Source organism: Dasypus novemcinctus, chromosome 7 (assembly GCF_030445035.2).
Source record: "Dasypus novemcinctus isolate mDasNov1 chromosome 7, mDasNov1.1.hap2, whole genome shotgun sequence".
NCBI classification, from domain to species: Eukaryota; Metazoa; Chordata; class Mammalia; order Cingulata; family Dasypodidae; genus Dasypus; species Dasypus novemcinctus.
This window is the reverse complement of record NC_080679.1, coordinates 78,673,811-78,690,997: the sequence shown is the minus strand read 5'-3', so window position 1 is coordinate 78,690,997 and position 17,187 is coordinate 78,673,811. Positions and strand designations below refer to the sequence as shown.

The window sequence follows — 17,187 nt, the reverse complement described above, 5'->3', positions numbered from 1 at the left end:
TGCAAGTATAGAAAAACAATTGAAATTTGTATACTGATTTTGTATCTTGCAACCTTACTGAACATTTTGTGTTCTAATAGTATTTTAGAGTATTCTATAGGATTTTCTGTATATTAAATCATGCCATCTGTGGATAGATTTATTTTACTGCTTCCTTTACAATTTGGATACCTTTTATTTTTCCTGCCTAATGTACTCTGATTTGAACTTTCAATAATGTTAAATAGAAGTCGTGAAAGCAGGCTACCTTGTCTTGTTTCTGATCTTAGGGAGGAGGCTTTCATTGTTTCCCACCAAGTATGATGGTAGTTATAGGTTTTTGTAGATGCCTTTTATCAGACTGAGGAAAGTCCCTTCTATTTCTAGTCTGTTGAGTGTTTTTCATGAGAAGCTACTGGGTTTTGTCAAATGTTTTTTTCTGTGTCTATCAGGATAAACATGAGGTTTCTGTCTTTTATTCTATTAATATGTGCATTATATTAATTGATTTTTGGATGTTAAATCAACATTGTACTCCTGGGGAAAATCCCACCTGTTAAGGAATAATCCTTTTTATAAGCTGCTGGACTTGGTTTGTTGCGGTCACCCCTCAGGCTGAAGTGTGGTTTGCTGGCCTGGCGAGGGGAGCGGCCGCGGTAGGCCTAATTCCGCTGCCCCCATAATAGGGTGGTTGGTCGGGCCCACCGCCACCCCTGAAGGAAGCTCAGCATGGGCGCAGAGTGCCCTCGGGTCTCCCCTTCTCGGCAGCCATGCTTCCGCGGCCACCCCTCCTCCCAGATGGCGCCACCTGATGCCTTGTGGGGAGGCACCCTTCTTCTTCCTTCTCCCTGCGCAGGCGCAGGGCAGAAAATTCCAGTCTGCCCTTTTCCCCTCCCCCGACAGCAGCAACAGCCAGGTGTGGGCGGAAAAATCCAGTCTGCCCTTTTCCCTCCCCCCCGACAGCAGCAACAGCCAGGCGTGGGCGGGAAACTCCAGTCTGCCCTCCACCCCAGCAACAGCAGCCACCAATCCCTAAACCCTGCCCCTTCCCCCAGCAACAGCGACAGCCAATCCCTAACCACCACCCCTCCCCCGTCCAGTACCGCCCACTGACCTTTCACCGGCAACCAATCAGAACAGGGCGTGGCTTCGACCAATCAGCCTTCCCCAGCCCCTATAAAACTGTTGCCTCTCCCTCAATAAAGTGGACTTGCGTGTTTACCTTGTCTCCGCGGTAGTTCTTCTGCCGTGCGCCCTCCAGTCCTGAGAGCCCCGACAAGGGCCTGGCCTCCCTTGTCCCCAGTTCGTCGCCTGCTTCTCTGGGCGACCCCTTCGTCGCCGGCTTCGCCGGGCGACCCCGTCAGCCGAACCGCGCAACCCCTTGTGAGACCGATCCCTCGTCTGCTGCCGGACCGACCCCTCGTCCCAAGCGGGACCGACCCCTCGTCCAGAGCTGGACCGACCCCTCGTCCGCAGCCAGACCCCACCTCTACCGACCGAGCAAGCCGCCGCAGTTTGTTAGTAGTTTCTTGAGGATTTTGCATTACAAGAAAAGAAAACTACAGGTCAGTATTCCTTAGGAATATATACGCAAAATCCTCAACAAACTACTGGATGGGTTGGTCTGAAAGAATTAGTTGGGAAGTGTTTCCCCTCTTCTATCTTCTAGAAGAATTTATGAAGGACTGCTGTTAATATTCCATTAAAAATTAAGTAGAAATGACCAGTGAAGCCATATGGTATTGAGCTCTTTTGTATGGGAAGTTTTTCAATTACTAATTCAATCTTTTATCAAGGTCTATTCAGACTTTGTATTTCTTTTTGAGTGAGTTTCCATAGAGATCTTTTTAGGGGTTTGCAGATCTCATCTAGGATACCTTATTTTGTGCAAACAATTGTTCTTAATATTCACCCATAACCCTCTTTATTTCTATAAGATCGGTAGTAGTATCCCTTCTTTCATTCCTGATCTTAGTAATTTGAGTCTTGTCTTGGACATGCATGTTTGGACCCAGGAATTCCCCTGTTTACATGGATACTCATGTCTCTTCTTCCCTAGGAAATAGTTTCCTCATGGTCCTGGGCACTGCACTCTATGACTTAAAGTAAGCAATCCCTTGTTCCACCACAACATTCTGTAGGAGCCACTTTCTACATGCAGAACAAGCTCTGGGACAATGAGTCCCTCAGGCAACCTCCACAGAGACTAGGCTGGACATACATGCTCCCAGTATATGCATGAATGTTACTCTGCTCTCTTTGGAAGCAGGACCAGGGATCCACACTGGCAGTGTCGGCTGACTGCACAGAGTCAGTGGGGGGTGAGGAGGAGACAGCCAGCGTGCCAGGAGACCCTATCACTGTTAAGTGGCCATTATCTTGATTCAGTGCTTGTTCTGCTATTATAGTCCTTTAACTTTTTCTGGAGCTTTGAAAAAGATGTTTCTGCCAGTGCTTGCTGGTTGTTTAAAGCTTCTGTAGAGGAATGGAGCTCTGAAGCTTTTCATGCCACCATTTTGAGTGAGGCAGGGCTAAAACTGGCCCAGATTTTTTTTCATCAAATTTGGGAAATTTTTAGCTATTACTTCTTCAGCTACTCTTTCTGTTCCTTTCTTTCCTTTTTTCTTTTCAGAGGTCATTAAACATTGTTGGTATATTTGATGACATGTTACATTTTTCTGAGGTTCTGTTAATTTTCTTTCTGTTCCTCAAACTGGATAACCTTATTAATAATTGGCTTATCTTCTGCAAGCTCATCTCTGCTCTTGAGCCCCTCTAGTAAATATTTCATTTCAGTTATTGTGCTTCTCAATTCGTTTTTCTATTTGGTTCCTTTTTATAATTTCTATCTCTTTGTTGATACCCTTTATTTAGAGAAGTAGCATTCTCATACTTACCTATAGTTCTTTAGACATTTAAAAAATTTATTTGAAAATATTTTAAATTGTTGATTTAAAGTTTTTGTCTAGGGAAGCGGACTTGGCCCAATGGATGGGGCGTCTGCCTGCCACAAAGGAGGTCTGTGGTTCAAACCCCAGGGCCTCCTTGCCCCGTGTGGAGCTGGCCCATGCCTGCAGTGCTAATGCGCACAACGAGTGCCCTGCCATGCAGGGGTGTCCCCCACGTGGGGGAGCCCCACGCACGAGGAGTATGCCCTGCAGGGAGAGCCGCCCAGCGCGAAGGAAGGTGCAGCCTGCCCAGGAGTGGTCCTGCACGTGCAGAGAGCTGACAAAGCAAGATGATGCAACAAGGCAAGGCACAGATTCCCGGTGCCACTGGTAAAGATGGATGCGATCACAGAGGAACATACAGCCAATGGACACAGCGGAAAACTAGCGGGGCAGGGGAAGGGGGGAGAGGGTGTAGAAACAAATGATTATTTAAAAATAAATAAAGTTTTTGTCTAATAAGACCAATATATGGGCTTCTTTAGGGACAGCTTCTATTGCACCTTTTTCCCCTGTGCATGGGCCATACTCTCTTGTTCCTTTGCATGCCTTATAATTTTTTGTTGAAAACTTGAAATTTTAAATAATATGTGGCAAATCTGCAAATCAGAGTCTCTCCAACGCCCAGGGTTTGTTGTTGTTGCTGTTTATTGTTGATGCTGTTTAATGATGTTCCTGAAATAATTCTGTAAAAATCTGTATTCTTTGTTGTATGTAGCCACTAAAGCCTCTGCTTAATTAACGGTCAATTAATGAATGACTGCACAGAGATTTCCTTAAATGCCTGCAACTAATCCATTTCCCAGCCTTTCCTGAAAGGCTGTGTTAGGGCTTGCCTTTAGTGCTCAGGCAGTCAGTTTACAACTCTGTCATAGCTTTTGCTTCTTATTTTCACAGAGCCTCAAAGTCTGACAGAGGTGAGAGCTTCAGGCTTTCTCAAGTCTTTCCTGAGCATGTGCATAGCTCTAGGTATTTGTTCAGCTTCCTAGATTCTCAGGAATATGCCAGAGGTTTTCAAAGTCTCCTATGAGACTCATTTCCCAGGTTTTTCTTTTAAGTTTTTTGGTTAACTTGTTGTTTCTCACTATTATCTTGCTTCAAGCAGTTGTAATGTTTAACAATAGCTGCTGATTGTTTTCGGCAGACACCCCTGGGAAAAACAGCTGTTCACACTGGATAAGCTCTGAGTCAGGTCTAATAAAGACAAACTTTCAAGTGGAATTTTCTAGGGAACTGTCATAGAGTTGACTTCGAAATGGGCATTGAAAGAGCTCCCTCTGGAGGATGCCAGTCTACCACAGGCCTGAAAGAGAAGTATGGGTCCAGGACAAATTAAAACACCAAAAACTTGTTCTTTCAATGGAAATTCAGCCATTTTTCTTGAATAAACACATGTTGCAAGTTTTTGGTTTAAGATTTCTGAAAAAGTTGATTTTGACAATTTTTTACCAGTGTCCTAAATGACTGCATGGAGGACTTTCCAAGGTCCTTACTCCACTATTCTTTATGCAAGTATTTAGATTGCAGGTAGTGATGTAGGCTATGGGGGGAAGGGTGCGCTGCTCATCTCTTCATAGATACCCTGAGCTGTGTGTCCTGAGCTGTGCGTTTGGGACAGTTCCCTTGGTAACCATGACAACAGCTCTGGTTGGGAGAAACAGTTTAGCAATGCAAACTCTATAAACTTTAAATGTTCAGGGAAAATGCAAAACAAATATGCTAAAAGCTTATCTAGAATGTATGAAGTCCATGCTAAAAGCTTACCAAGGATGTGGAAGATATATGTTAATTCAAGCTTTTTGAGCACTGAAACAAAGAACCATTTTGGCCCTTCCTCTGTATAAAAAGAACTCAAAAATCTTGTTTGGGGCTTGGACTTTGAATGAGAAGCTCCCAGCCCAGCTGGTAGTAAATAAATCCTTTTTCCTCCCCAAAATTATTCCTGAATCCTGGCCTTTCTATACACAAATAATTGAACCTCTCTCAACTTCTACAGCAATAGCTATCTACATATCTGAACTCTCTCCTATTTCACCATCCTCCAAATGGAATTATAAACTAGCAGTGAGGGAAAGGACTTATCACTTCAGAAGGCAACTTTTGGACCAGGTACCACATAACAGTATTTAACACCTAGTAAGCAAACTTAAGTATTTTAGTGCAGTACTGTATATACAGAAAAGTGAATATGTGAGAGTAATTGTGTTTTTATAATACATGCAATATGGACATTGTCTTTCTCGTTCTATATGACATGACCCTCTGCTGCTACTTGATAAGGCTTCCACTGCACACATACCTATTATCACTGGTGGAAGAATGGCTGGCTCTCAAACTGCATTTGGGGTAAAGGCTCTACTGGTACAGAAGCTTGAGCAATAAGATAGTCTAATTTCCCAAAGATCTAGCTAACTCTATGACAACAATATTAACTGGGAATTACCACTTAAGAAACTGTCATATTTGAAACTGATAAAGCTCTTTTAGAAGTTCTACTAAGCTATTTTAAATGCAAAACTAAATTTTTATAACAGGTTATTTGAATTATAATACCTTAAGTATCATTTTTAAAATAAATTATCGATGTATTTGACTAAAGGAGATACATTAACTCCACCTTAGAGATGAGGAAACAGACATTTCCTTCGCAGACTTTCCTACAACCACTCCGTATGTTCGCAGTAGAGCCAAAACTTTTAAAGTTGTCACTGATATTTCCAAAGGATATTCTAATTCACTCAGTGAATAACAAAGCTTAGGCATGCAAAAATTCAGCACACCCCAGACTCTTAGAGCTGCAATTCCGCAGCTTGCATATCGCATCAGCCAATCAGTTAACAGTCTCTGTCTTCCAATCTCTTCTCCACTATTTCTGTAAACTTTCTCCCACCCATTCCCACTTCCCCTTTCTCCTACTCATTCATGGAGGGCAAATCTGCGCAATTTACACATAATCCAATGATGCCCATCGGGGCTGCTTTCGACCTTGTGAAACCAATTTCACAGGGCACCTCCGAAACTCATTTGGCACCCTTGCCACTCACACCGTGCCTGGGCGTCAGAAACAATCCCTGTGCGGGGAGAGCCCAGAGTAGCTCACCCTTGCTTTCCCTCGCCTGTCCACAGCGCCGCCCAAACCGCACTAGCTTCTCTGACGAGGTGCCCATGGTGCTCCCAGATCTGGAAAGGCGTCTAGGGCGCAGAGCCGCGAACTCGCGCTAATGGAGTTTCACAAACAGAGCAGGTCCCTTAGCAACGCTGACGGAAGTGACGCCAGTCGTCGCAGAGTAACAAAGAACGCCCTGCGGCCGGGACAGCCGGACGGAAGAATCCAGACTGCGCCTGCGCGAGAAGCGGGGTCGGTCTTGTCCGGAGGTTGAGGGGTGGCGGACTTGGATCGCTCGGGCCTGCGGGGTCCAGGCCGGAGGGCTGAATCTGCAGGAGCAGTGCAGACAGCAGGACCGCTTCCAGCGCCAGGTCCGGACCGGCCCGTCCTGTTTTCCCCGTCCCCACATAGCACTTACTTCACGGGCGCTGCCTTCGGGGCGGACTCGGCAGGTGTGTGAGGAAAGCGAGGCCTAGGCTTGGTGTGCGCGCCCCATAGGCCACCGCGCAGGTGGAATGTAAAGGGCAGCGCCCTCCATTAACCATAGAAACCCACAGATAAATTGACATAAAATCTGTTTTTAAATCCTTTGGACTCTGAGACATGATCAGGGATATTTGGGGCCCTGCCTGCTGGCGGGGAACTCATTTTGTGGATCACTGTGCCCGGCCCCGCCCCGTACTCCAAAGCCCTGCCCCAGCGGCTGTGCAGTGCTCTCCCCAAAGAGGACTTTAGACTTGCAGGTGCCCTTTCTTCAGATACTTCCTTCTTCTAATTCTTTTTGTGTTACCTCATTGGTGGCTTCAGGAACAGTACTGATTCCTTCTGTGGGAAGGAGATTTACAGTCAGAACCTGAAAGACCATGGAGAGGGTTCTGTCCAGTTGAATGATCGAGAATCATACCAGCACGTGAAAGGCTTCCCAGTGCCAGGCTTGGGCTCTTTGTATCGTAGTGGGGCAAAGGGAATGGGTGTGAGCTGTTGAAGATTTCAGCTCCAAAGAGACGGCCCTTGTGGGAGAAGGGGGGAACGGGCTGAAAACCTGCAGTAGCTCTGTTCTCACTCTGGTGGGATGGTGTTCACTGTATTCTCTGTGACTGTCCTCTAGGCTCTTGCCTTGGATTCATAGTCTGTGTGCACAGTTAATGGCTGTATTTATTATCAACTATGCAATATAGAATGTTAACTCAGATTTCTGGATAATTAATGGTAGCTTCTGTCAGAATCTGTGTTTCTAAAATACTAGTGACATTCTGTTTATTCAATCACGGTGGTCATCTTTATTGTACTAATTCACTTTTTAAGATTTATTTTATTTCTATCCCCTCCCCCCCACCCACCGTTGTCTGCTCTCTGTCCATTGGCTGTGTGTTCTTCTGTGTCTCCTTGCATTATCTGGTGGCACTGGGAAACTGCCTCTCTTTTGTTGTTGTTGCACCACCTTGCTGCATCAGCTTTCCTTGCATGCAGCGCCTTTCCTGCGCAGGCTGCACTTTTATCACACGGGGTGGCTCTCCTTGCGGGCGCACTCCTGTGCGTGGGGTACCCCTACATGGGGGTGGCCCGCGGGCCAGTTTACCACACAGGTCAGGAGGCCCTGGAGATCAAACCCTGTACCCTCCGTAGGGTAGACTGATGCTCTGTCAATTGAACCCCGTCTGCTTCCCTGTACTCATTCACTTTGCATGAGCATTGTGAATATTCTAGGGGGAAAAAATAAGAATTTCATATAGTTTGTGTTTTCCCATGTAATTGTGATCGAAGTGTATTCCTTCTGATAAAACTATATAGTAAATGTCACTGTTAGTTTAAAAACAAAAAACTTAATGTTGTTTCCAGAACATTTGTTAGGATCTTTAAGATATTTTAAATTTCTTGGAAAATAGATGATACTTAATTGAGAGAATGTGTTTTGGGGCACATTCTAGGGTCACAAAAGTCTGTTAAGAGTGCCAGCGGGCTTGGTTTCAAAACATCATTTTCTAACTAATTGTTGTGCAAATAGTTTCAGTACAAGCTAATTGACTGGGACTTTTAATAACTCAGGTTTTAAAACACAGTTGTACTATTTTTTTTTTTTAAGATTTCTTTTGTTTATTTCTCTCCCCTTTCCCCCCACACCCCACCCGTTGTCTGCTCTCTTGTGTCCATTCGCTGTGTGTTTTTGTGTCGCCTTGCAGTCTCGGCGGCACTGCGACTCTGTGTCTCTTTTTTGTTGCGTCATCATGCTGTGTCAGCTCTCCGTGTGTGTGGCACCACTCATGGGCGGGCTACGCTTTTTTTGCGTGGGGCAGCTCTCCTTACAGGGCGCAGCCCTCGCGTGTGGGGCTGCCCTAGGCTAGGGACACCACTGCGTGGCGTGGCACTCCTTGCATGCTACAGCACTGTGCATGGGCCAGCTCCACGTGGGTCAGGAGGCCCTGGGTACTGAACCCTGGACCTGCTATATGGTAGGCGGATGCTCTATCAGTTTAACTACATCTGCTTCTCTATACTATTTTTCTTAAGGTTTTTCTATCACATGTCCTACCATAAAGATGCTGGTAACTATGGAAGGAGTAATAAAATATTTGTAGAGAGAAATTATTTTATGTATATACAACACTGGTGCTGTTTTGGAAGCATTTTTAAGGAAAGCAGGGAAGAGTTGGAGATTTTACCCTACTTGCAGGTAACAAGTTAGCGTGCCACAGTTCCACAGATGCTAGTAGAGAGGCAAGGCTTTGAGTCAGAGACTTAGAGAAATAGTAACCAGAGAATCAGCAATTTTGCACTGGTTCCCCAAGCCCCAATTTCCACAGGTCCATGTAAAAAGGGTCAGACATCACTGGCACATGCAGTGTGTGGCATACAGGAGAGGAGCCCTGAGTTTAAGGAACCTGAATCTTTATTATAATGGACAGTAGGCTTGCCTTTCAAGGCTGTTCACTATAGAAACATCTTTGAAAATTTTTCCCAGAACGAAAGACAGGCAGTGCCTTGCTCATAAGATATGCAGAACCACTACAAACCCATGGAGAGTTGTCTCACAAATTTTAAACTAAATTGGTTGCAAAACCTGTAGAATCTCTTAAGATTTGATGTCAGTAATTTGCCAATTTGACATGGTGGTCAAATATTTTACTTCTAAGGCTCACTTCCAACCTTAACCTAGGAATCCTTGCAACCAAGTCAATTTAGAGTTACTTGTCCCTCTTCAAGGCTTCTTAACAAGGGGTCCGTGAGCTTGAATTCAAATTCAAAAAAACATTGTTCTTGTGGGGATGTATTGGTGTAGGTGTGATATGTTTATTAAATAATATACAGTACAGTGTGGACTTAGTAAGGGGTCCATGGTTTTCACCTGACTGACAAAGGGGTCCATGGAACAAAAAAGGTTAAGAATGCCTGTTCTAAATCCTCTTTTGTGTTCCTTGTTGTGAACTTAAGAAAGGAGCATATATACTCTGATCTGACAGAAAGTTTAATTCTGGAAAAAATTTTATTACAGAGTCAGTGTAGATAAAGTATAAACAATTGACACCCATAACCCTACCACTATACACATAGATTTCTTTGGCAAAAATGGGATATCATACACACTGTTTTGTGACTTCTTGTTTAATTTAAAACTGAGCATCTTAATTTTACTGGTCAATAATATTCCATTGTATGATTATGACATACATATTTAACAAATTCCTGGTTCTTGAGTATCTATGTAGCATCTTATTTAGTTATTGTAAAGCCAATAGGTAATTTTTAGACGATGGAAACATTGCAGACAGACCAAATATTCACTGCTCATACTTGTGGAGAGAATAAATAGCTTTTTGGAATTTTAACAAATTGGTTACTAAATAGATTTATGTCCTTTGTAATGAAATCTTTGTGCATATCTTTAATTTTTGGAGCCATTTTTATTTAAAGTACAGTACTAAATCCCCTGAATATTTATTAACAACAGAATGTGGTATTCTATAATTTAACAAGCAAAAAGAAAAAAATGTGGGAGTAGATGTAGTTCAAGCAGTTGAGTGCCTGCTTCCCATATGGGAGGTCCCAGGTTCAGTGCCTCCTAAAATCAAAAAAACAACCAACCAGCAAACCAAACAAACAAACAAAAAAGCAACTCAGGGGTGCCAATGTGGCTCAGTGGTTGAGCTTTGGCTTCTCACATATGAGGTTCCAGGTTCAATCCCTGGGTTGGTACCTGAAAAAAAGGAACCCGGAGATCTCAACATAATCAACCTAAATCTTGAATAATAGTTGATTTTATCCACTGTATAAGAGCTTATTTTCACACAACATTCCCTCTTCTGTATTTATTTAAGGCTTCTTGTTTAATCAAAATTTTGTTTTTCCCATTGCCAATAAGTGCTTTTCTGGTGTAAGAGGAAAAAAGGTAATTAGAGCACACAAATTAAAATTTTTAAAAATACTTTTATTAATTTTAGGAATTAAGAAGTCATTCCTTTGCTCCAAAGAAGAAGACTTTGTATCTTATGTACAAAGTAGGAGATAATGTTGGCTAGGAACAAATGGCTGGTGTTAAAACTGAAGATTGTCTTGACTGTTTAACGTTAAATCCTATGCTGAAGTAAGATTAATTGTCTTGGAAATACTACTTTGGTAAGTATTTTTAATAAAGATCGGTTCATGCAACAATTAAGTTTTTCAAAGTTGAGAAATAACAGAGATGTTGAGTGTTGATAAAAGACAGATCCAAAATTAAGAAACATACACTGTTAATAGAAATTAGTAGGTCAGTAGTCAAACCAAGTTAATTTCCAGTCTTACAAGGCATCTTACTATTTTGAGTTTAATGTTCAATCATTACAGTAACTCATGCCTAATTAAATAAATCCAGATGGGGTAATATTCAACCAACATGAATTAGTTACATTTGAAATTTTATTTCTAAATTGTTTAAATTCAGAATTCAAGAAGCATGTTTATTCAAAATATGATAATCAACTATGTCTTATTGCTATGTATTACCTTGTTTATATGAGAAAGTGAAATTTGCACTTATATCTCTCGGAGCTAGTCAGGAAACCTGGATTTGGCATTTAGATATAAGGACCAGAATATTATCTACTATCTAAATTCAGATAACTTTCTAGGTTAGTCATTCTGCAGATATTCTAAATGGAGAGACTTAAGTCAGAAACTCTCAGTCTGCATTTACCATCACAGATAGGGATTTAAGGTTAGTGTGTACTTTGAGACTGATGAATATTTTTATGTAATCAAACATCTTTTTGCCAGAATGACCTACTTAGTATTTTATTTTGCAAGAGATGAATAGTCTTTATTCCCTGGGCACAAAAGGATAGTAGTTAAGTGCAATAATGGTTGTCAAGTTCTTAGCCCAGGGCCTGGCACAAAATAACTCTTAAAAATATTAGTGTTTTTTTTTTTTTTTCATTTTCCATTTACACACACTAATTGTAGCATTTTCTGGTATACTGTATAATTCCTTTTTACATGATAATTTTCATCCATACCATCTCTTGACCATGCTATTCTTTCCTTTTCTCATCAGATTTATAGTCAATGACTTTCCTTAACTTCTAATGAGAACAGAGATTTAAGTAACTGTTAGATCATGAGCAATGTAATTACTTTTATATAACCAGATTATTTGGCACTGCAGAGCTAAACTATCTACAGCATAGAGAAATGAACATGTGTCAAATTGTTAACAAAAGTTATTTCAAGTCGGAAAGAATGGAGTTGACCTTCAATTAAAGTAGCTCATTTAAAATTTCATGTAGAACATCAGATGGTCATTTAATTATAACGTTTCATATGACATTGGCATTTATAAATTGATTTTAAGCTAAATATTTTTAAACATTTAATTATTTTACATTTTGTATGACTTCATGTTATAAAAACAATTGGTCAGAAATTTGGTTAGTACATAGTGACTCCTTATTTCACATGACCTGTTATTTAATATGAGGATTGTTGTAAATATTTTTAGAATAAGAAAATAAGTAGAATTGTAATTGAAAATTAAATGATAAATAATAAGTAGTAACCTACATTTTCTTCTGTTCTTATAACTGATATAAATTAGACTGTAAGAGAATAGTATGTTTCATAATTTTTCTCTGGATGACTCCATATTTTCATTCTGAGCGCTAAAAGTATCACCTCAGCAGAAACATGAATAGTATGACTATGCTTTTCAAATATTGTTTTCCATTCACTTGATATATTCAAATATAAGCTTTGTTTCATAGGAAAAACATGGTCTTAAAATGTTTAATCATCTTATTTTTTAATTATTTTTTTTTACCTTAAAATCCCACAACCCTTGTTTATTATAAAGTTGAACCCTGCTTCTTGTAGTAGGCTTTCCAGTAGCATTTCTGGTAGCGAGCATGGACATCAGGGCCTCTGAACTTCTTGGATTCACAGCAACAGGAATCAGCCACCAGCAGGGTCTGGTCATACTAGAGGAGGATGTCCTTGATCTTCTTGGAAGCCTCATGCACGTATTTCAGGTAAAAGGCTACCAGAGCTTTGGAAATGGACTGGTGGATTGCATCAATCTGGGACACATGACCGGCACCTTTCACACGGACGAGGATATCCACACCAGCAAACAGCTCTTTGCCCATAACTAGAACGGGTTCCAGCAGCCTGTACTGCAGCGTGCACTGCTTCATCATCTCCAGGGGCTGCCCATTCAGCTTGATCAGGCTGGTGCCCCGTTTGCAGTGTACCATAGCAATGATCTTCTTGCATTGGAAAACCTGCACCAGCCACAAGGTCCCTTGGATGGCAAGGTTTCAGAGTAGACACGAGTTCCTCACCGCTCCACGCTATAACCGGAAAAGGGTGTTTAATCATTTTAACTTGCTTTTATTTTTCCTTTCTTATAGCAGATTGTCTGTTTCATTGTTAAAATGAAACTCGTCATACTTGTTTGTTAAATAAGAATAGAAGCTAGATATGTGAAACTGAGAATGTTTAGGGAATATGTCTCTTTTTTTTTTTTTTTCAGGGCAACCCAAATCTATATTTGGAACCATGAAAATTTTGCTGGTTTTTGACTTTGATAGTACCATCATAAATGAAAATAGTGACACCTGGATTGTACAATGTGCTCCGGAGAAAAAGCTTCCTGCTGAACTACGAGATTCTTATCAAAAAGGATTTTGGACTGAATTTATGGGCAGAGTCTTCAAGTATTTGGGAGAAGAAGGTATAAGAGAAGATGAAATGAAAAATGTGATGGCATCAATGCCTTTCACTCCAGGAATGTTGGAACTTTTAAATTTTATAAGAAGGAATAAGGATAAATTTGACTCTATCATTATTTCAGATTCAAATTCAATCTTCATAGATTGGGCTTTAAAAGCCTCCAATTTTCATGATGTGTTTGATAAAGTATTTACAAATCCAGCCTCTTTTGATAACAATGGTCATCTCACTGTGAAAAATTATCATGCTCATTCTTGCGCTAGATGCCCAAAGAATCTTTGCAAAAAAGCAGTTTTGGTAGAATTTGTAGACAAACAGTTACAACAAGGAGTGAATTATGCACAAATTGTTTATGTAGGTGATGGTGGAAACGATTTCTGTCCAGTAACGTTTTTGAAGAACGCTGATGTTGCCATGCCACGGAAAGGATATTCTTTGCACAAAACTCTTTCCAAAATGTCTGAAAATCTTGATCCTGTAGCGTCCTCTGTTGTAGTTTGGTCTTCAGGTGTTGAAATAATTTCTTATTTACAATTTCTAATAAAGAAGTAATATGTCAACAATTGAAATGTGTATCAGTTAAGATTAGGCTCAGTTGTATATAACTAAAATCGCCAATACTAGTGAGTTTTAAAAAAGAAAGATTTCTTTTTCTCTCACTTAGAGGAATTCCAGAGGTAAATATCTCAAGACTGGTGTGGGGAAACGGACTTGGCCCAGTGGTTAGGGCGTCCATCTACCACATGGGAAGTCCGTGGTTCAAACCCCGGGCCTCCTTGACCCGTGTGGAGCTGGCCCACGCACTGTGCTGATGAGCGCAAGGAATGCCGTGCCACGCAGGGGTGTCCCCCACGTAGGGGAGCCCTACACACAAGGAGTGTGCCCCGTAAGGAGAGCCGCCCAGCGCAAAAGAAAGTGCAGCCTGCCCAGGAATGACGCCACCCACACTTCCCGTGCTGCTGACGACAACAGAAGCGGACAAAAGAAACAAGACGCAGCAAATAGACACAGAGAACAGACATCTGGGGGAGGGGGGGAATTAAATAAATAAATAAATCTTTAAAAAAAAAAAAAAAGACGTGTGTTGCTTTACCAACACCCTCATGAACTAAAATTGCTGTTCCAACTCCAGTCCTCACATAAACATTCAACCTCCAAGAAGGAGGGTGACAAGAAGGTTATACCCTCTTTAAGGAAATTTCCCAGAAGTTGGACCCCAAACTTCTATTTAAATTTCATTGGCCAAAAATTAGTCACAGTGCCACACCTAACTACAAGGAAGGATGGAGAATAGTGCTTTTATTTTAGATGGTGTGGCATTTTGAAATTATTTATGAATTCCAAAAAGAAGAGATTATGTTTGTAAACTGGTCTGTTCCTCTGGGCTGTGATACCCTTTGATTGTATTAGATTCAGCTGAGATGTCTTTGATTAAATTATGTTAAGATTAGGGCTTTGATTTGACCATGTCAGTAGGGTGTAACTCAGTTTGAATCCCTACCCCCTTCGTGGGCTATATAAACAGACACTCAGTCAAGGAGATGCACAGAAGTAGATAAACAGAGGAAGGGAGCTCTGTAGACATGGAAGAGGATACCACCGCCCTGGGAGGAGAGATGAGCCATTCACCTGATAGTGTGCAGCTGAGCTCAGAAAGAACCGAGCTCCGGGAAGAGAGATGAGCCCCATGCCAGCCTAGAGCTGAGATCAGAAGAAGCTGGACCCACAGAGCCTTAAGAGGGAAGATGAAGACTGAACCCTCACAGATGTCACCTGCCATCTTGCTTTAACATGTGGCAACAGAGTTTGGTAAGGAAGTAACCTTGAATTGGACTCTTTAAGGCCTTGTAACTGTATGCTTTTACTCCAGATAAATAACCTTTTTAAAAGCCTACAGATTTCTGGTACTTTGCATAGCACACCTTTGGCTGACTAATACAGGTGGTCATAGGTCAACGGAAAAATCCAAAAAAATGGGAGCACAGAATTGAGGAAGGCAAAACTAGCAGCCTCTACTAAAAGTGGTTGATAAGTAGATTATATTTTTATTTTTATTCCCAGAGCAAGTAGTCAGATATTTTACTTTCTTAGATATTTATTTCAAAAGAATGTCTAGTGGTTATATGTCTTAAAAAACGACCATGGTATTTTATTCACATGAGAATAAAAAGCTCTTAAATGTATATATTGTCCCATTCCTGAATAAGTTTATCTTAATGATAGGGATGCAGTATCTATTTCCTGGGTTTTCATCAATTTCAGGCTTTCCTTTGGAAATGAAATACAAATTAATGTTATTCAAATATTTTAAATGTATATAAGGATCACAGAATATAACTCCAGTGTGCTGATTTAATCAGTGTGCTATTTTCTATTTGGAAATGCAGTATATTTTAATTTAATTTTATTTTTTTGGTGAGGTACCAGGGCTGGGGATTGAACCCTGGACCTCATATGTGGGAAGGCAGCACTCAACCACTGAGCCATATCAGCTTTCCTGAGTTGGTTATTTCGTTTGTCAGCATGTTACTGTTTTTTTTTGTTGTTGTTGTTTGTTTGTTTCTAGGAGGCACTGGAAACCAAATGCAGGACCTTCCATGTGGGGTTCAGATGCCCAACCAATTGAGCCACATCTGCTCCCCAGCAAAGCAGTATTTGTTTTTTTAAGATTTATTTTATTTATTTATCTGTCCTTCTTATTGTTTTGTGCTCACTATCTGTTCTCTGTGTGCTCTCTGTGTCTGCTCATCTTCTTTTTAGGAGGCACCAAGAACCGAACCTGAGACCTCCTATGTGGGAGAGAGGCACTCAGTTGCTTGAGCCACCTCAGCTCCCTGCTTTCTTGTGCCTCTCATTGTCTTTCCTCTTTGTGTCTCCTTGTTGTGTCATCTTGTTTTATCAGTTCACCACACCTGCCTGTCACACCAGCTTGCTATCTTGCTCATCTTTTCCAGGTGGCAGTGGGAACTGAACCCAGGACCTCCCATGTGGTAGATGGGAGCTAAAATCACTTGAGCCACAACCACTTCCCATGCAATGCAGTCTTTTTTTTTAAAGATTTATTTTTATTTATTTCTCTCCCCTTCCCTCCCTCCCCCCCCCTCCCCCCATTGTCTGCTCTCTGTGTCCATTCACTGTGTGTTCTTCTGTGTCCGCTTGCATTCTTGTCAGCAGCACCGGGAATCTGTGTCAGTTTTTGTTACATCATCTTGCTGTATCAGCTCTCTGTGTGCGGTGCCACTCCTGGGCAGGCTGCACTTTATTCAGGTGGTGCAGCTCTCCTTGCAGGACTCACTCCTTGCACGTGGGGTTCCCCTATGTAGGGGACACTCCCACGTGGCACAGCACTCCGTGTGCAGCAGCACTGCACATGAGCCAGTTCACCACATGGGTCAGGAGGCCCTAGGTACTGAACCCTGGACTTCCTATATGGTAGGAGGATGCTAAATCAGTTGAACCACATCCACTTCCTGTAATGCAGTCTTGAATGATAAATTATATAATTTGCAGTAATGTTCAGTATTTAAGAGACAACTTCATAAAGGGATATTATCAAAATATTAACTGATCAAGAAAATTTTATAAATTCATGCTAAGTTCTGGACTCTCATTGTGTCATAGGCAAAAAATCCAGAATACAGTAATAATAACATGGTTTTCTTTTCAAAATTCTAGAAAACATCAGGAAAAAAAAAGATTTGGTATAATGTACTGGGGGAAAAATGGTTCTCTTTAATCTATTTTGCAAAGTTTAAGAAGGAAATCTTTGTTTTGCATAAAATTGACAGGTTAGATTATGTTGAAACACAGTTACACTGGTATAGTTATTTGCCTACATGTTGAGACCAGTAACAAATTATAAATTATGGAAGTAAAGGAAAAAATGACTTTTATTTTTGGTAATTATTGAACCAATTAATTTGGACCAGATCTGTTGAGAACATCTAGAAAAAC

At 41.3% G+C, this 17,187-nt stretch overlaps 2 protein-coding genes across 7 annotated transcripts in view; one reads left to right on the top strand and one right to left on the bottom strand.

The window, feature by feature from the left end:
- CFAP210 (cilia and flagella associated protein 210) overlaps positions 1 to 6,187 on the bottom strand; it is an 86,926-nt gene extending 80,739 nt beyond the window's left edge. For 3 of the 4 annotated variants that reach the window (XM_058300677.2, XM_004460795.4, XM_058300678.2), the window contains exon 1: positions 6,028 to 6,176. In XM_058300677.2, coding sequence (XP_058156660.1) covers positions 6,028 to 6,094 — 67 coding nt within the window. In that variant the 5' untranslated portion in view covers positions 6,095 to 6,176. Of the gene's footprint in view, positions 1 to 6,027 lie in introns of all 4 variants that reach the window. The other variant, XM_004460796.4, reaches the window with a different exon arrangement.
- Positions 6,188 to 6,233: 46 nt separating this feature from the next.
- PHOSPHO2 (phosphatase, orphan 2) lies at positions 6,234 to 13,802 on the top strand. Of its 3 annotated transcripts, XM_023589487.3 has the most exons (4): positions 6,234 to 6,485; positions 10,470 to 10,644; positions 12,376 to 12,530; positions 13,034 to 13,802. In XM_023589487.3, the coding sequence occupies exon 4, from the start codon at positions 13,060 to 13,062 to the stop codon at positions 13,783 to 13,785; it is 726 nt and encodes a 241-aa protein (XP_023445255.2). In that variant the 5' UTR covers positions 6,234 to 6,485; positions 10,470 to 10,644; positions 12,376 to 12,530; positions 13,034 to 13,059; the 3' UTR covers positions 13,786 to 13,802. The 3 variants fall into 3 exon arrangements, with proteins under 3 accessions (XP_023445255.2, XP_004460850.2, XP_004460849.2); XM_004460793.5 differs by lacking the exon at positions 12,376 to 12,530 and having other exon boundaries at positions 6,236 to 6,404; XM_004460792.5 differs by lacking the exon at positions 12,376 to 12,530 and having other exon boundaries at positions 6,236 to 6,485.
- Positions 13,803 to 17,187: the final 3,385 nt, after the last annotated feature.